Consider the following 20,257-nt stretch of genomic DNA (forward strand, 5'->3'; position numbering starts at 1 on the left):
AGTTTAAGAAATAACCGGGTTGGCTCTGGTAATTTCTTCCTCAGCTGTGATCTAAGTAGGTTACCCAAAATCACCTGGGATGACAGTGAAACCCAGGGCACAGAAATGACCATGACCCTTCGCAAAGCCAAGAGCATTTGTAGTGCCACTGTCAGAGAATGTCATGGATTGCCAGGATTGACGAGGTTATCTGGCTCACTAGGAGGGTTTTATTTCCTTTCTCACTACTGTATGTGCCTCTATCCATGTATTAAGTATTATAAATATTAGAAATGCAGTCACAAGGAATTTGCTTATCTAACTGAGATATTTAAGGAGTACCAAAACCCACTGTTGTCAAGTTGATTCCAACTCATAGTGACCCCATAGGGTTTCCAAAGCTATACCTTTTGTCCTGCCAGCTTAGAAATCTCAGCAAAAAGAAGCACCTTTTCCTGATGGTTTTAACTGAAGTACCAAGTCTTTCACTAACCTAACTTAACTAAACCTATCACTATAACTTACTGGCCAGCCTGGGCCTTTTTGCCAATCTTTGGAGCTTCAGGGTGGTATCAGCCTCTCCTGAACCATTATGAACTGTGAATGGGGAAGGATGGTTCCCCAAAGAAAAATTGGGGTGCTGTTAACATTAGAAGAGGAAAAGGATGCTGAACAGTCAAAAACAATAAAATGTCCACTATATCTATCCCTAGAGCTCTTGAATAGAAGATTGTCCTTAGCCAAAGCTACACTAGCAACTGGGTTCCTAAGGTAGAACCTCCACTGTTGAAGCCTAACCTCTCCCCACCCTGCCTCTATTTTACTACAGATACCTGTTTCCCAAGTTTACGCTGTGCTGGACTGAATTTGTAGACATGAAGGTTCATGTGCCTTGTGAAACCATTGAATACATTGAAGCCAACTATGGTAAGACCTGGAAGATTCCTGTGAAAACGTGGGACTGGAAGCACTCTCCCCCCAATGTGCAGCCCAATGGAATCTGGCCTATTTCTGAGTGGGATGAGGTTATCCAGTTATACTGAGACACTACATTGAAATTGGAGAATTCCTGTCTTGAAAACAGGTGGTTAACTGTTAAAAAAAAAAAAAAAGGTACATAGCTATTTGTCAAATATAAGTGAGAGCCAAAGAAAAATGACAAGTGTGAAGACACAGAAAAAGCTCAAACTCCTGAGCAATATGATTTATTCTCTCTTTTAACATTTATTGAGGGAGTTTCTCCGTGCCATGTGCACTGATAGGGTACAGCTGAATGAGATAGATGTCTGCCTCCTTTTTCCCTCCCCTTGGTAAGTGCTCTAATTTTCCTTTGAAAGAAACACTCCCACTCTTTGAAGAGCTTAAATAGAATGTATTATGTTCTGTAAGGGTTTTTAAGAAGTTTGATAATGTTTAGATTGGAAGATGAGCTCACCAGGCAAAGCTAAGGAAGGATATACCAGTTAAAAAGAGTAACCTGTTCCTTCTAAGCATTTAAACTGGTGTGTTAGTGCTACTTTTAAGGTTGTGGAGTCTGAGTCAATATTTAAGTGATCAGACATTAAGTGACACCAAGAAAAGATGCTAGCAGACTCATTTTACAAGCAACCTGATGTGGAATTCATTTAGAGCACAGTGCATTATTCTCCAAGAGAAAGTGAGAGCTTATTTCCAGCCTAGTTAAAGATAAGTAAACTTCTGTACACTCTTACTATTTTCACGTTTGGTGTGAGAAGAAAGCTTGTTCTTGTGTGATGGTTAAGTTCCCAGCCATTGCCAGAAGATTTTCACTGACCTTAGATGGCCTTGTTGACAAGTGTTCAAGTGAAAACCATGCCATCAGACATGATTCTGAAAGCGTGATTTTCACAAAAGTTATTTTTCTCAGCCACTCTGTTAAGTAAGAATATAACTGACTACTCATGGACATTTCATATTTTCTGAATTTATAATCCTTGCACTCCCAATTTTAATATTAATAGAAATACTTCTAGGTTTTCTGTGTTTACTCTTCAGTGTATCCATTCATAAACTACAACTCCATGTCTTTAATTTGTTGCCTATAAACCAATTTAAATGGCCTGTAACCCTATCTGTTCCCTCTCCTCTCTCACTGCTACATCAAGTCTTCAAAAACAGAAGATAAACGAGGAACCTGGCTACTGTTTCCCACCCCAGATCACAGTGTTTGTAAAGTTTGTGTCCATCCCTAGTCATTCAATCTGTTGAATATGGAAGGGGCAAGAGCTCACAGTTCCTTACTTTATCAGGTACCATCAACTCTGGAACTCTCCAGTTTCATTTTTCCCATCAAGACACATACCTCAGTGAGCTGGAATGGCTGTCTCCCCCATCCATTCATGAATCACTTCAATTATATATTTAAAATGAGAGGTAAAGGGAAATACAGGTACAAACACTGCTGTTTTTTTCTTTGTCTTGAAAGAATGCTAAGTCTTATGGCTGCTTAGGACTACTTTCTGGACCAGGTTGGCAGATTGTCTCCTAAGACTGGAGAGATCCTGAAACGCAAGATTCCTCTTGGTTAACAACCAGATGGCACTCAGTCCTTCTCTAAGCAGGGAGCACCTGTCCTTTTCTCTGCTGCAGCTACTGACATGACCCCTGGTATAAAACTACATTTCCCAAAATTTAGCATTCTTAGGAATAGCTGGTCAGTGGGATCACAGGTTTCCTTGATCCCCTAGCAACAAACCCTGAAATGTGACCAGTAGGTGGCAGAGTATCTACCAGCATTCCCCAAAGCAAGTTAACACTGGTGTGAAAATCATCTTGGTTTTGAATCTTAAAAGCTAATATAAAAGCTTAATGCAGTGCTTGTTCTAACCCTCTTATTTTATAACTAAATATGCCCAGAGAGAAGTGATTTGAGCAAGAAACAGCTGAGGTTAGAATCAAAGGGTATCATGATTTCCAGCCCCTTCTTATTTCTTTTTGCTTCATGGCACAGCATCTTTAACCCTGCGTGAGATGCCTTACAGGGAAGTCATCCAGTGACTCAGTGGGACTAAGTTTTAAAGTACTTCTATTATTCCCCACTTAATATCTTTTTGTTTATATTGAGAGATTCTGAGATGACAGAGAGGTAAAGGAAGAATCCTTCTTGGCCAAAATTCTTAGAATACTTTCATACCTCTATTTGAAATATACCTTATTTCCAAAAGATTAAATCATTCATGTCTGGTGGTATCAACCTTTGGTCATGATATTCTTAATGTTTAGGAGTACCTGATTCTCCTAAGCTCAAAATACATCCCATTGCTTCTTTATCCTTCTACTTCCCCAGGGAACCAATCTGCTAACTGCCCACTTCTAGAGTCTGTCTGTCTTCCTAAAGTAACTCTTTCTGTCTCAAGTGTTTTCCTTCATAGATGGCCTTTTCCTGGTAGTAGTGGTCTGTTTCAAGGAGCCCTGGAGGCACAGTGGTTAAGCGCTTGGCAGCTAATTAAAAGGTTGGCAGTTCAAACCCACCAGGCACTCCACAGGAGAAAGATGTGGTGGTCTGCTTTTGTAAATCCTATGGGGCAGTTCTGCTTTGTCCTATAGGGTCACTGTGAGTTGGAATCAACTTGACGGCAATGGGCTTTAGTGGTCTGTTTCACCAGAGAACAATAGTTAGGTGTGACTGGGGTGCTTTTAAGGTTTCAGGATTTTTTTCCTCTGATTGGCTCAAAAGGAGTCTGGAGTATCTAGTGTCAAGTATTTAGATTGCTTTTAATTGTTCATTTTGATAGTCTTTTATGGATATGTATTTGAGAATAGATTGTGCTCAGTAATTTTTTCTTCTGTGACCCTAAACCATTGTTTCTATTCTTCAGTGGCTATAAAGTTTTAAGTAGCGCATAGGACAGGCAGTGTATGAAAACTTTACATGTGGGGAATCAAAGGTTTATAGGTTTGGGAACAGAGCTGCATCTGATAGAGACACTTGGAACGAGCTTCCACCCTCCAGTCTAACTTCACTCAGTAGCACAAATCTAAGGCTACAAATATTTCTAGGTCTCCCTCTAGTTTCAGTTTCTGGAAAATGAATAGTTCTTCTATCCTCCAGGTTATAAATCCCCAGATGAAGTCTCCCTTCAAAACCTAGTCAGAAATTATTACATTCCTGCCACCTAACACAGAATTATCAGTTGTAACAGCTTTTAAAGCATGGAAGAACTCCAGTCACTAACCAGTCAAAACAATTTCTCTGAATAAATGTCCTAGCAGCTCTTTCTCTTTTTCTTCCTCTTCTATCATTGAGACCTGGGTTAGGTCTCCTCTACCATTTTGAATAGGGAAGGCAGCAGGGTGCTATAAAAAGACCAGAAGCTTTTGAGTAAGGCCCAAGTTTGAATCCTGACTTATCCTGAGGGGCCTCTCAGCCTCAGTTTCCACATGACAAATTCAGGGGTGATGGATACTTCTAAGGATTCTTAAGAGGATTAAATGAGATGAATTTGTAAAGTTCAGCATCAGATTTAGAATTAAATAAGTACTCAAGAAATGTTTGTTTTCTACTTCTAAGGCCCTTTTCTAATTAGTCCTCAAATGGAATTAAAGAAACTGGGCAGGACACATCACCTTACTCAGAAAGTTGCATGACTGAATTTGAGTAAGAAAAAAAAAAATTCTTTAATTCTCTATCAGGGCATTCATTGAAGGCCAAATTTTATGTTTTATGAATTTAGAGACATTATCAAGTCATCTCCTTCTCTAAGTAGAATTTGTATTTTGATTTTGTTGTTCAAGTTGTTGTCCCCTAGGATCACTTTATATTATTGTTGTTCTTGTTGTTAATTGCCGTCTAGACACTTCCAGTTTATGGTGACCCCTATGGGCACAGTAGAACTGCTCCATAGAGTTTTCAAAGTTTCCTGGTCCTAAGCAGTTCACTCTGTACCTCTGTAGATTTGGTGCCTATATCTGCCTGGGACTTCTCTTTCAATGTTCTAGCTTTTTGTAGAGATAAACCCTCCCCTTCTTGCTATTGAATCTTTGCCCAGCCAAAATCAGACATGCGTCGTGATGTGGACCCAACGTGATTTGAAATACTTAGTTTAATTTAATTCTAATTTAATTCTCCATGCTGGTGAATGTATCTGTGTTAAGGAAGGAGAATTGAGAATTTCCATTTCCACCTTCTACCCCAAATTTGTGTTTCTCTCTTCTACATGGACAAGTTCAATTATAAATTCTCATTGACCAGGCAGGAATCAGAAGGGTGTGTGATGCCATTTTACACTGCCCTGCATCAGATTGAGATCCCAATTATAGATTATAAGTCAAACAAAAAATTAATGGTGGTGTATTTTGTACAGAACCAGTGTTAACATAGGGAAGTGTAAATTTGTTAATGAGATCTCTCTTTCTATATTCTCAGAACTTCTAGCCTAGAATGCGCCCCCCTTGGGACCCTTCCCAACCCAGCCTAATACAGAGATTAGGTAGGGACCCATTAGCCAGCCAAGCTGCTGTATACTATGAGCAGTTCTCATAGTGGGTTTAAAAGGAGAGTATGAAGAAGTAGAAGTACTGTATTTTGTTCTATAGAACAAGATAGTGGCTAACCCACCTCTTTTTTTTTTTAACCTAAAAAAAAAAAAAAAAAACAGATTTTGCAGCCTCTGATGATGCATTCAGAGCATGGGGAATAGTTCATGTGTTTGTTAAATGAAAGTCAAATGCAACTATTTGTCCCTTCCACTCCATAACTAGAAATACACACATATGAATTTTCTAAACAAAGTCATGTTTGAAACTCAAGTAGATTTCAGTGTATGCATACCAGTGTACTACTTGTTTTTATCTTAGGTACAGATAGTTTGTGGTACTACTGAAAATATCTTTAATGTTATTCTTTTGATCAGAGTTTGTAATATATAATCTAATTTGGGTTGATGAATAAAATTTTATAATCTCTTGAGATGTTTTGTGTTTATTTTCACACGTTGAAGTAGAAATAAAACTCATAAACAACCCTATAAAATAATAATTTTGCAATCAGTACAATATTAAAAGTCCAGGAGCCCTAGATGTGTGCACACATATACTTGGAAATCCAGGAGTTCTCTATTGAAACATACCAGCCAAAGACCACGGCCACCAGGACCACACCTGAAATCAAAGTTAGGTGTATTTGCTTTTTGCAGCAAGGGAGAACACCTACCATGGGGAACCATAACATGTTTCAAGAAGAAGGAAATAGAATGGATTTGAGCTAACATCAGAATTAGCGAAGAGTGGAAAAACACAGGGCATAAAGTAAAAAGTCCTAATTTATCCAAATTCAACAATGTCTAAAAAATAATAATACACTGTGACCAAGCAGGATTTATTCCAGGTATACAAAGCTGGTCCAACATTTGAAAAGCAATCAGTGTAAGATACCATACAAGCTAAAGAAGAAAAATCATATATCGGTTGACACAGTAAAAGGATTTGACAAAATTCAACTTCAGTTGATTTAAAAAAAACTCAGCAAGATAAAACTAGAATTACTTCAACTTGATAAAGAGCATCTGCAAAAAAAAAACCTATACATCATACTCAATAGTGAAAGACTGAATGCTTTCACCCTAAGATTAGGAACAAGGCAAGGATGTCTGCGCTCACCGCTCTACTCAACATAGTAATAACAGGTTCTAACCACTACAATAAGGCAAGAAAAGGCATGCAAATTGGAAAAGAAAACTGTCTTTATTTGCAGATACACAAAGCAAAAATGTCACCTTGAAGACTAAGGTACACCTGCAAAAAAACCAAATCCCCACTGGCTAGAAAACATGGATGTACTCTTGGCTAGTGCAGTGTTGTCTGGGTACCGAAAAGCAAGAGTGAGAACAGTGGTGGGAAATCAAGGTGTTCTCTGTAGAATTTTTTTTTTGGAGGCAAAGTGAAGGTTGGATTTAAGGTAGTATCCTTTAATTTTCTTCAGTCCCAGTGGGACCTCCTGAAAACATCTGCTAGATTTGAGGAGCCAGGGAGTGGCTCCCTCACCCCCCTGGTCTGTGTGTATGTTTTGGGATTTGTTGGTTTGGGAAGCTGAGGGCCCTGGGCAGCTGAAGCCTGACAGATCTCTCCACCTGCCTGAAATGTGGCCCAGGGGGCAGAGCCCCTCCCCAGCCCAATCCTGAACCTCCACTCTCCAGCCCATGGAGCTGTGGCCTTTATTTCAAGCCCAGTCCCCAGAGGGCTGTGTGGGGAATAAAGACAGCTGATAAGCTTAACAGTATTGACTTTATGGGGAGTATTCAACGAATTTACTTTCTGCAAGTAGCCTGTACTCTTATCTGCTACCCACAGAGCATCTAAATCCTCATTTAGGGGGTTGATGAGTCATGTCCTTTATACAAAGACCAGAGAATAAAGAGGGAAAGGGGAGTTTCACCCCCACCCTACCCCTTTCTTTTCTCCAGTACCTGGTTCTGCCCCACTCAGCCCCCACCCTTGCCTTCTCACTGCCTTTGGGTTTATTGGCTGGAAATAGGAACACAGCTCCAGGCCTGTAGTCAAAGCCAAGCCAGCCCTTGTTTTGAGAATGTCAGCAGCTGGACACACCCAGGATTGTGCATCCTTCTCATTGGTAACTATGGAAGAAAAGCCTCCTCACTTGAGGCAGTTGTGTGCCCCACTTTCTGCTGCAATGGTCAACATTTGTTCTGGGCAAAAATGCCCACCTGGTCTCTCACCAGGTGCCTTGGTAGGGACATGTGTGTGCATGTGGATGTGTAGATGTTACCAAGGGTCCTGGGACTGTGGAGCCAGAGAGTGGAAATTAATTGTGCAAGAAAGGCCTGATGCTCAAGAGAAGCTTTTCTTTCCCCTCTCTGACACCTTCCTTATCCAGCTCTGGGCTCTTTTTGCTCTAAACAGTGGAAAGAAAGAAATGCTTTTAGTAACACAGGACTCAAAGCAATTGGAAGGAGAGATGAAGGGCCAAGATACTGGACTGGGCAGATGAGAAAAAATAATGTAAGTGCCTTCTGGAGGAAATTAGAGGCATGTGTTTGGATTTTTCATCTAGCTTTTGAATGGAGTTTTTCTGGTAATAAAATATAATAATATTTATTGAGCAACTATGGTTTTATTAAGAGCCTATTGCTATCATTTTCTACCATTTACATACATTAGCTCATTGAAACTTCACAATAACCCATGAAGTTGATATCACCCTGAGAAAACTAAGGCTAGGGGAAGTTAAATAATTTGTCCAAGGTGACAACAGATGTCAGAGCAGGGATTTAAAACACTGTGAAGTCTGCCTTCAAAGTCAAACCCAAGGTCTGCTGAATTACTACACTGAACTGTCTCTTACTTGGTATCTCCCAGTATCTTATCTCACTTAATCCACATCAAACCAATGAGTATTTACGCTTCTCATTTGATAGGAAACAGGTTCAGAAGGATACCACTGCTGGTCACTGTATATCAGAGACTCTGGTCTGCAGACTCAACCATCTTTCCTTCACTGTCATGACTAGGGAATGACATCAGGGAAGTCCAAAACTGGTAATAAAACAGCCAGAACCCTCTTTCCTTATGAGACAAGACCAGAGCTCTCACCTCTTTGGAGCCAGTCCCACTGCTCAACAGAGGTATGGGCCATGTCAGTGTATTTCCTCTTCCAGATGTCTTGGTTTCCTCTGTCATCTGCTTTCATCTGCAGCTACTTGCTTGATTAGTTTTTTATTTGGGGGAGGTTGGAGTGAAGGGAAACAGGAAAGGCCTTGGACGATGTGAGCTTGTCACTAAATTGTCCTGTGAATCAAGTGACATTAACATCCATGAGAACTTGCAGTGTTTGCTGGCTCTGGAAAGATATTTAAGAACCACTAGTAAAACAGAGTCAGCCACATGCTGAGGGCTTTTTTTCCTTTTTTTAATTGTGCTTTAAGTAAAAGTTTACAATTCAAGTCAGTTTTTTGTACAAAAACTTATACACACATTGTTATGTGACCCTAGTTGATCACCCTATAATGTGACAGCACACTCCTCCTCTCCACCCTGTATTTCGCGTGTCCATTCAACCAGCTTCTGTCCGCCTCTACCTTTTCATCTTGCCTCTGGACAGGAGCTGCCCACTTAGTCCGAGGGCTTCTTTAGTATTTTGTTTGGCAGAATATTTGTCTAGGATGATAAACTTAATATTACATATGTGCAGATGACACAACCTTGCTTGCTGAAAGCGAAGAGGACTTAAAGCACTTAAGGATGAAGATCGAAGACTACAGCCTTCAGTATGGATTATATCTCAACATAAAGAAAACAAAAATCCTTATAACTGGACCAATAAGCAACATCGTGATAAACAGAAAAGATTGAAGGCGATGATTTCATTTTAGTTGGATCCACAATCAACACCCATGGAAGTAGCAGTCAAGAAATCAAATGATGTATTGCATTAGGCAAATCTGCTGCAAAAGATCTCTTTAAAGTGTTAAAAAGCAAGGATGTCACTTTGAGGACTGAGGTGTACAGGGCCCAAGCCATGGTATTTTCAGCCACCTCATACGTATGCAAAAGCTGGACAATGAATAAGGAAGACCAGAGAAGAATCGATGCATTTCAATTATGGTGTTGGTGAAGAATATTGAATATACATGGACTTCCAGAAGAATGAACAAATCTGTCTTGGAAGAAGTACAGCCAGTATGCTTCTTAGAAGCAAGGACGGTAAGACTTTATCTCATGTACTTTGGACATGTTATCAGGAGGGACGAGTCCCTGGAGAAGGACACCATGCCTGGTAAAGCAGAGGCTCAGAAAAAAAGAGGAAGACCATCAACGCAATGAATTGACGGTGGCTGCAACAATGGGCTCAAACATAACAATGATTGTGAGGATGGTGCAGGATTGGGCAGTGTTTTGTTCTGTTGTACATATGGTCGCTATGAGTTGGAACTGACTCTACAACACCTAATAACAACAACTTTATAGTTAAAATATATAATTTCTCACATTAAATGATAATACTTTGGTGGAATGCCTAGCACCACACCTAGTACTTAGTGCTAAATAAAGGGGGAAGAGAATTCAGTGCACAGTCCCAGGTTGGTGCTGCATGCCACCCTTCAAATCCCAGCCATCATCTCCTCTCACCTGCATTCCTGTCACGGTCTACTAATTTGTCCTTCCATGTCTTTTCTTGCCCTCCTCCATACAACAGCCAGAATTCTCATCTCTCCTTCTCAAAAAACAATCACCAAGGAACCTCTTCCATAGCCTCGGAAGTGTTCACTTCACAGGAAAAAAGCTATGCCTCTGCTGACAGAAACCAGGGCAAGTTGGAGGCAACTTTTTGGAGAAATGAGTCAGAGTTGGGTTCCCCTGGGACACAGGTTCCTAGGTCTCCCTGGCTTGCATTCATTCAACAAATGTCTCATCAAGCACCTTTTATGTGCAGTTAGTACAAAATGAATTGGGCCTAGTGATTAGTGAAACAAATACTTGCCCTCATGAAGCTTACAGTCTAGTAATGGCAAGCCACACAATAAGCAAGTAAACTAGAAAGATTTGTTTAGAAAATCTCAACATAGAGATAAGAGCTTTTTAAAAAGAGAGCTGAAGGAATTTAAATTTACCAAAAAAAGTTTCATAAAAAGATAAAACTTGTGTCTCTGAGTCACACACACGCAAACATACACAAATTAACTGTAAAAGATGGGCACAGTTTTATTAGGAAAATGCAAATTGAAGAAATAGGGGTTGTAGTATTAATATAAAACAATGGGTTCGTGACAAAAAGCAGGACAAAGAGGGTCATTTTACATTGATATAGGGTACAATTCACTAAGTCAATAAAACTGCCATGAGTCTATGCATTAAATGCAATGCGTCAAAAGACGTAAAGGTCTAAAGCAACACTCCCAGAAACAAAAAGGAAAGAACAGACACGAAATAGTAGAGGATTTTACACAACTTTCTCTATAATAGATAAAATAGACCAAAACCCCAAGAATATAGAAGATTGATTTAATGCATGTGTTAATCCTAGAGCTTGTTCTTTAAAAGAAATAACATAGACAAGCTAATGCAAAAGGAATAACATGCAAAGCTAATCAGGAAGATAGAAGCCATTAACACATGATGAGAGAATATACTTTTTTTTTTTAAATCTGTGGAACATTTATAAAAGTTGATCATATGTTTTACCAAAGAGAACATCTCAATAACTATCCCAAACAGAAAATGCACAGGGCATATCTTTCACTACACCACAATAAAATTAGAAATTAATAGCAAATTTTAAAAAAATACAACAACAAAATTAAAAAAACACTTTCCAAAGGAAAAATTCAAATAAATTATAGATATTAGGGACTAATGATGATATTACAAATAGGAACTTAGAGGATATGACCAAGTGCATGTTAGAAAGGAGTTCATAGCCTGGAATGCTTTTGTTAATAAACTAGAAAAAGTGAAGAAGAAGAAGAAAAAAAAAAAGCATTCAAATAAAAAATGAGAGAGAGAACAAAATAAACATAAAGGAGAAAGAACAGATTTAATAAACATATAGTTGAAATTAATGCATTAGAAAATCAGAGAAATGACAAATGAATCCCAGAGTTCTTTAAAAATAATAAAATGGACAGACTTCTGCAAAGCCATTCAAGAAGAGAGAGAAATCATAACATTAGAAATGAAGAGGATAACACAAATATGGAGTTGTTTTTTTTTTTAAATCAGAGAATAACTATATAATACTCTACTAATGAATCTGAACATGTCAAAATTTATAGTACCTGGAAGGATTTACTAGTAAATTCTATTAAAAAGAATCCTCATTCATGTGATGAATATATTGATGGACGCATGACAATGGGTGGTTGGAAGAAGGGATGAATGGGTGACTGGATCAACGGAGAGATGGATAGATGAATTGGGGCCTGGATATGCAGAACTGGGGGTTGAGAAAGGGGAGAAGGTTTTAAAACTGGAAAAGCTGATGCTTGACCTCCAGCTAACTGACCTTGGCCCACACCCACCTGGGCTGGCAGAAATTCCTTCCAAAAGCCCCAGATTCGGTCTTTCCTCTGCACACAGGACTAGTGGTCCAGCATTCACAGGCTAATCCAGACAGATCAATTTAGCCAGCAGAGCCAGAGAGCCTGACATAGCCCAAGCTCTCCTAGGGACCTGCTTTCCCCTCCCCAGCCCCCTCTTTCCTCCCAGGAGTCTGCAGGTGCAGTCTCTCCAGAGGGCGGTGAGAGCCATGAATAGTAAGGGTTTTAGCTCGAGCACACAGAGGCGTTTAGCTGCCCAAACCTAATCCCCCAATAATCGGATTATGTAAATTCCTACTTCAACCCCTTCCCCTGCAGGATCTGGCCTCTCAACTCTCCACACTGGAATACGTGGACTGGGACAGGGCCAGTCACTCTGAAGGACTGTTGCTGGTAGAATGGCATGCCAAAATTGTTTCCTCAGTTTTTAACATTATAAAAGCAACAATTACATTTAAGAAACTCCTAAGAAGAAAAAAAGTAGTCAACCCTAGTCCCAGGGTGCCAACACAACTGTGCTCCCTTGTCTGTAGTTGCTTTCAATCCTTGCCGAGTTGCACACAGATCCTATTTCACAGTGTATTGTTGTTTCATTTAGCATCATGCATTTCCAGTCTTGCTACCCAGTTGCTACAACTCTTTTTTTTTTTTTCTTTAGAGCTATAGAATATTCCATTGAGTGGATATATCACCTCTCAGAATTTTGGCTAAAATGAAGGGTAATAGAATTTCTTGGTTTAAAATCTAACACATGCTCTGTCTGAGTGGCAATACGATAGGTCAGGGTGTAAAAGTATGGGCACCATGATATAGCAATTCCCCTTCCACAGCACACAAAGAGAACAGGGAGCATGAAGAGGAGCAAACCAGGAATGTTTGCTGGGGATATTGGGTTACATTTCCAAAGTATCCTTTTTGTGCCTATGAACAAACCCATCCTCCACACTGCCACCAGAATGTGCCTTCTAACCTATTAATCTAAACATATGCCTTCCATGTTCAAAAGCATACAGTTGACTTCACACTCTTCTCCATTGCTACATTTGTGATTCCTCTGAATCCTTTACTGTCCTGAGACCCAGGCACCTGTTCTGTGCTTTAGATGATCCTGCTCTCACCTTCCTCCAGTCCCAAGAGGACACACCAGCCAGCACCCACATCCCACCTTCTAGACCACACACTGAGTACCTGGGACCCCCGAATTTCTTGCCCAAATGGTCCTGAGCCCACTTTCAGGGCCTGCACAGCGTTCCTTCTTAGGTCCACACGGGCTGGGGATCCACATTACACACACAAGGCAGGGCAGAGCTGGTGGTGGGAAGAGAATGGGGTAGGTCAGGAGTTTCCATTTGTGCTCTTGTCCTGGGCCTGACAAGGCCCCGTTTAAATGCCACCTGCCCACAAGCAATCTCTGATCCTCCAGCTAGAATCTTTCCCACCTTTTCCCGAACTGCACCTTCATACTCTCTGCTCCTCTCTGGCACTGAGCACCATCTATCTTGTGTTTAGTCTTCTTTATTGTGTCCTCTCTCTCCCACAGGCTGTGGGCTTCTTGAAATCAGACACAGAGCTTTCTTCACCTTCCTGCCCCTGAGAACCTAACAGCTCATGCAAAATCTTTTTTTTTATTAATAGTAAGAACTGTATTCATTAGATTTGGGAGGGAGGGGCAAACAAACCCAAAATCTCAGCGTCTTATGATAGCAAAGATTTCTTTTTCACTCATTTCATATGAAAGCAGTGGGTTGGCTACAGGTTTGCTTCATGACATTCAGGATGCCCCAAGGAGCAGCTCCAAACATGACGTTCTCCTGGTTGAGCCAACCACCAATCACTCAAAGGTTCTTCTTCATCACCTGGCAAAGGGGCAGGGAAGTGCACTCAATTCACTTCACCTGTAGAGAGGTACTTACAGTTACATGGCAATGGGTGGAGTGATATAATCTTACAGGGTAGGGAGACAATAGTTGGAACAATAATACAGTCCACCACAAGAAAACTTACTTTATGTTGACTGTGTGCTAAGCAGGGTGCTAAATGCTTTACCTGGTTTTCCCCCATTTAATCCTCACATTCCTATTATTGTCTTCATTTTAGGGCATAGAGAGGTTAATTTGCCTAGGATTACATAAGTAGGTAGACCAAAAATTTTAATCTGGTTAATATTGGGTCTCTATGAGTTGGAAAAACCCAAAAACCCAGTGAGTTTTTTTAAGAATGCAACTTTAGAGACCCTGGGTGTTGCAAACAGTTAAGTGCTGGACTACTAACCGAAAGGTTGGTGGTTGTGAGTTAGAATAGACTTGGTGGAAACTGAGGGGCGGGGGTGGGGGTGGGGGTGGGGGTGGGGGTGGGAGAAATGCAACTCCAGAGCCCTTTGCTCTTATCCACTAAGGTGTTGAAGCACTTGTGAACTTACTGTAACAAATCCTGTGCTGGGGTCCCCCAGAGAAAGTGATGCCTAGACACACATGTTATTTTATCAGCCAGCTTTTGATGAACACCTATTCATTGGGAGTAGGGGAGAGACAGATGAGGCAAACAAGTGAAATACTGCTAAATGAAAATGGCACTAAGGAGAAGCATCAAGCAGGGAAGAAGGATGGGGAGGCTTTGTGTGAGGGGGTGCAATTTTAGATACAGTGATCAGGGAAGCTTCTCTGAGAAAACAACACTTAAGAATTCCTTGAGGGCAGGAATTTGTGTTTGGTTTGTTTGCAGTTGTGTCCCTAGTGCCTAGAATAGGGCCCATATTAGGTGCTAGCAATAATTTGTTGAACGAATGATGGGAGCTGAGGGAGGGAGTCCTGTGGATAACTTGAGGGAAGAGTGTTTCAGGCAGAGGAAATGGCCAGTGCAAGGGTCCTGAGGCAGGAGAGTGCCTGGTGTGTTTCTGAAACAGGAAAGAGGTTCCTGAAACAGTGACCCCAAGAAGAGGAATAGCAGACAGGTCAGAGTGGTAGGGGGCAATTTGAGGGCCACTATATAAAACCCTTTTTTTTTTTTTTTTAATAAGGGATCGGGGACCTGGTGGGGCAGTGGTTAAGAGATCCACTGCTAACCAAAATGTCTGCAGTTGGAATCCACCAGCCGCTCCATGGAAACCCTATGGGGCAGCACTACTCTGTCCTGTAGAGTAGCTGTGAGCCTAAATCCATTGGATAGCAATGGATTTAAGGACTTGGGCTTAACTCTGAGTGAAATGGGGAACCACTGAAGGGGTTTGAGCAGAGGAATGACAGGGATCTGACTTGGTTTGTCACAGGATCATTCTGGGTGATGTTTGAAGACAACTGAAGGTGCAAAGGGAGAAGCAAGAAGACCAGCTAGGAGGCTCCTCTGTAAGGGATAACAATGTCATGTGGGGGCACTGTGGATACCAAACCAAAAAAAACCAAACCCAGTGCCCTCGAGTCAATTCCAACTCCTAGTGACCCTATAGAACAGAGTAGAACTGCCCCATAGAGTTTCCAAGGAGCGCCTGGTGAATTCGAACTGCCAACCCTTCGGTTAGCAGCCGTAGCACTTAACACTACGCAGAGATGAGCAAATCCCGGAATCTGCCCAGTGCAGTGATTGTCAAACTTCACTGAGGCCTTAATCTCCTGGGGTATTTAGTAAAAATGGACCCCACACCCAGAAATCCTGATTTAGTGTGTCTGAAGTGTGGGTTCTGGCATCTCTGCCTTTCCACAATCCCCCTTCCCACAACACACACACCCTTGATTGTGATTTCTTGGACTACACTTGGAGACTCATTAGGTACTCAAATAGTTAGGAATTAACGACTGGGCACGGACTTCCCGCGGTTTGTCTGGCACCCTGGGCCTCTTGCTGCAGCCCGGGGCTGGGTGGCAGGGCCCCCCTCCCACCCTGCTCCCTCCAACCTACCCGGTCCTCCCCAACACCCCTTCCCCCCCGCCCCCCCCCCCGCCACCTTACACAAAGCTGGGTTCTCCGTCCTTTTCCTGGTCCCTTTCTCCCTTTCTAGGGCACAGGGAAGGCTGGTCCCGGGAAGCGGGGTGGCACGGAAAGCAAGGAGGGACCAGCAGGGGTCCGGGACGGGCGGGGCCCCGCGAGCCCGCGGGACAAAGAGCAGTGTCCTATAAAGGGGGCGGCAGCGGCTGCACCGCGGCCAGGCGAGGGGGCATACAGCCAGCAGCGGCGACGGCGACCGCACGGGCTCCTGGTTCTCTGACAAGAGGTGCGCCGACTCCTGGGGGGATTTGGGCGCCGCAGGGGCTCCGCTCATCCGCCGGCGGGTCTCCCGTGTAGCCTGGCTCGGAGTTGAACCGCACTTGCCCGGGGTTGGGGGCGACTTGGTGGCCGCCACCAAGACGATCCAGTGGGAAGACCTGGGGACTCTCCGAGAGACAGGGGCTGTGCCGCGGCTCCGGAGTAGGCAAGCGGGCCCCCCACTGCGAGTGGGTTGGCTGGGCCGCTTCGCCTTGATGCGCGATGTCGGGGCCCCAGCTGCACATCCGAGGGCCATTTAGGTAGGGAGTCATGAGTCCCGTCAGCGACTCCGGGACATCTGGCAGATGTAAAATTGTGGTACGGCATGTTTTGCTGGACGCCTGAAATACGTAGGGCTGCTTTGCTAAGGGAAGCAAAGCAATAAAAAGAAAACGAGAAAGCCGGGAAGTGTAGCCGGCAAGGGCAGCAGGTTGGGCTGAATGGGCACTTGTTGGAGGCGCTGGCGTTGAGAGCATCTTGGGCCGGGTGGCTGTCCCAGTGCACAGAGGAGAGGCGTGGCGCCGGGCGAACAATGCCGGCCGAGGCGCCCACCCAAAGAGTGGTATCCGTAGTTGTTGTTAGGTGCGGTTGAGTCGAATTTCAACTCATAGCCACCCTATGTGACAGAGTACAACTGCCCCATAGTGTTCTAGCCTGTAATCTTTACAGGGGCAGATTGCCAGATCTTTCTCCCGCGGAGCCACTGAGAGTGGGTTGGAACTGCCATTCTTTTGGTTAGCAGCCACACACAGCATTTTCTAAGAAAAAAATGTAAGTTGCATAATAGTATGCATAATGATTTTCTAAAACGTGTGTGTGTGTGTGTGCTCGCACATGTGAGTGTGTGCTGGGGAGTGAGGTATGGTGGGGGTCTTTTGCACTGTGATCTCTTTAATTTTGTTTAACTGAGCGTGTGTTACTTTCATAATAATTTCAAAAAAAGCAGAGCTGTGCTTAGTGTTGAAGGTAAGGCACCGTCCCCCAACCTAATCGTATAAACCACCCTTCATCTCTATTTTTCTGGGGTAACTTTTCACTTACTTTAAGAGCAAAATGAAAGAAGAGGCAAATATATGGGACCAAATGCCAAGAAGAGACATTCAAAGCCTTAAGCAGAAAGCTATTGTAAGTGTGAATGCCTGGGACAGGCCAGTTCTTCAGGAATGGTAGCTGTGAACCTGTTCTGCGTATTTTCTAGTGGCCGGCACTTTGTGTCCCAAAGCCATGGGCTTGAAAAATCAGCAATTCCTACTGGGGGCAGTGGTCCCCTCCTCTGGGGGCTTAATAGTCATTCTTTCTTTTCTCTGACCTGTGTTGCCCTCATTCGTAACAACATAGAGACATTTGTGAAGATTTGTCTATTTCCACTGTATTTACCATGACATTCCTGCAGCCCAGACAACTTAACCTGGGATCCATGACCTCCACCCACCAGTGGTATGTAGACTGTATTCAGGGAACTCATACATTTGGATCGGGAAAACTTACATCTTTATTTCCACTCTCCTCTACCCTAAAGGTAGCATTTTCTTGATTCATGAATGTAGGCAACAAACTAGAGTAGTATCAGCAGTAACAGTGACTGTAACCAATAAAAGTCATATTGTTGTTAGGTGCCATTGGATTGATTCTAACTCGTAGTGACTTCATGTGACAGAGCACAACTGCTTCATAGGGCTTTCTTGGCTGTAATATTCATGGAAGCAGATTGCCAAGTCTTCCTGCAGCGGAGCTGGTGGGAAGGTCTGACCCGCCAACCATTGGTTAGCAGTCAAGCGCTTAACCATTATGCCACCTGGGCTCCTTATAGAAGTCATAGATTTTTTTTTTGTCCTTTTATTATTATGCTTTAGGTGAAAGTTTACAGAGCAAATTAGTTTCTCATTAAACAGTTAATGCACATTGTTTTGTGACATTGGTTGCCAACCCCGAGATATGTCAGCACTCTCCCCTCACGACCTCGGGCTCCCCATTTCCATTTGTCCAGCTTTCCTGTCCTCTCCTGCCGCCTCATCCTTACCCCGGGCTGGCGTGCCCATTTAGTCTCATATGTATGGTTGAACTACGTGTGTTATTGTTGGCTTTATAGGCCTGTCTAATCTTTGGCTGAAGGGTGAACCTTAGGAGTGAGAAGTCATAGATATTTTTATACCATGTTAGAGTTGTTGCAGATCTTTTGAAAAATCATTTATATATCATTACTTAGAAATTATGGTAATAAATCTAGTTATTTAATGTGATAAAAATGACATACCTATAATACTCTATTACATATTTAATTATTTTAATAGCTATTAAGTGTAATTGGCTATTTTAGGTGTCTGTATACTTTAATTCATGCATTTAAAATCATTTTTCTGAGAAGGATCCAAAGATTTTTTTACTTTATAAATTTAGAATCATTGTTCTAAGAAGGACATTCTAAGAATGTCCATAGGCTTCCTCAGGCTGCCAAAAGTGTCCACGGCAAAAAAAAAAAAGATCACAAACCCTGAGCCAGCAGGAGTCATCATTGGTGACACAGAGGCATAAATGCCCAGGCTCTGCCTCTGACTCCCTATGTGACCTTGGATAAAACACTTCATCCCTGTGTCAACATCTATCAAATGTTCTCTGATTCTGTGGCATCTGGTGTATTTTTTAGCTCTTCAATTACTCTGAAATCACGATTAGCAGCAATCACCCCTTGCAACTGGAGAAACACTAAGTACAATTTTCTCTTGATTTAATAAGTACTTTTTTAGTAATTTTCCAGTGACCTCTACTTTGAACTTTTCCAGCTTGTTAAATCACTGATTTCTTTTCCCCCTGTGGAGGAGAGTAACACACTTGAAGATAAATCAACAGGTAATCGTTAAGCACCTCCTAGGACGGCAGGCTACATTTTAGAAGGCTGCCTTCTCTTCTCTTTTCCATCCTAGTATATTTTTTATACAGTAGGATGGAACCCACTTAGAAGAGAACACCAGTTAGTTTATCCTGACTAATCTTTTCTCTTCCCAGCTTGAAAAAGATCCCCCAAGGACTGGAGCTTTCTTAGTGAATGAGCTAAACCCTCTTTTGATGAGAGAAGCTTGAAAGCAACTTTCTTCCCTGAGTCCTGGCTGCAAATCAGCCAGCACCGGTGTGAGGACAAAACCCTGATAATTTTCTATCCTTAAAATCCCCTTGATTTAGGCTCAAAGTTTCATATTTTGGGTATACTTGGGTACCGTTCTCACAACACTCATGTTTTCATTGTGGAACCAAAGGCGAGGTTGTGCAGAAAGGACTTACCAAAAAATCAAACCTGTTGCCTTCAAGTAGATTCCAACTCACAGCAGCTTAGGTTAGATAAAAGGCAATGGGAGGGCATCTTGGAATTTCAGAGCAGAAAGAAGCCTTGGGGATCACCTGGCCCACCCTCTTTGTCTTAGAAGGATCCATGGTCTGCCTGGAACTTCCTCAGAATGCCAGGGTTAGGTTTCTCTGCTCTTACTGCCCCTATGCTTCCCTCTTGAGTCTCACATAGCAACAAAGTCCTCGGGGGCTGACCCTGTGTCCTGTTCGTCAGTATCCCCAGCAGCCAGCACAATATCTGGCACAGAGTAGGCCCTCAGCAAGCGTTGATACCAAAGTTTGGAGTGTATCTTGTTGTAATTGGACTATTGGTCAAACTGGGAGTGTGCCAGATGCTGCTCTAAGGTGCTGTATGTGTACCATTTCCTGTATCAATAATACAGCAAGGTAGTATCCTGAGTCTCCCTTTACTTATGAGGCAATTGAAGCACAGAGAGGTTAAGCAGATCGCTCAAGGTTACACAGCTAGGAGGAGTAGAGCCACAAGCCAAACCCAGGGTGCTGGCTCCACAGCCTGTTTTTTTTTTTTTTTTTTTTATAACCACAATGTGATGCCTCCACTAATGGCTAAATTCTATAAAGACCCCTATAGATTCAAGGCTTGAGGGTAACAGAGTGAATTGTTCCAGTTAACTGGGATTATCATTTGGTTCCTACCAGAGGATAATGATACCAGCATACTATGCAGTGAA

At 42.3% G+C, this 20,257-nt stretch overlaps 1 protein-coding gene across 3 annotated transcripts in view; it reads left to right on the forward strand.

Moving 5' to 3' along the window:
- FKTN (fukutin) overlaps positions 1-5,895 on the forward strand; it is a 67,505-nt gene extending 61,610 nt beyond the window's left edge. For all 3 annotated transcript variants that reach the window (XM_049895434.1, XM_049895433.1, XM_049895435.1), the window contains one exon: positions 809-5,895. In XM_049895434.1, coding sequence (XP_049751391.1) covers positions 809-1,022 — 214 coding nt within the window. In that variant the 3' untranslated portion in view covers positions 1,023-5,895. The remainder of the gene's footprint in view (positions 1-808) is intronic.
- Positions 5,896-20,257: the final 14,362 nt, after the last annotated feature.

Source organism: Elephas maximus, chromosome 9 (assembly GCF_024166365.1).
Source record: "Elephas maximus indicus isolate mEleMax1 chromosome 9, mEleMax1 primary haplotype, whole genome shotgun sequence".
NCBI lineage: Eukaryota > Metazoa > Chordata > Mammalia > Proboscidea > Elephantidae > Elephas > Elephas maximus.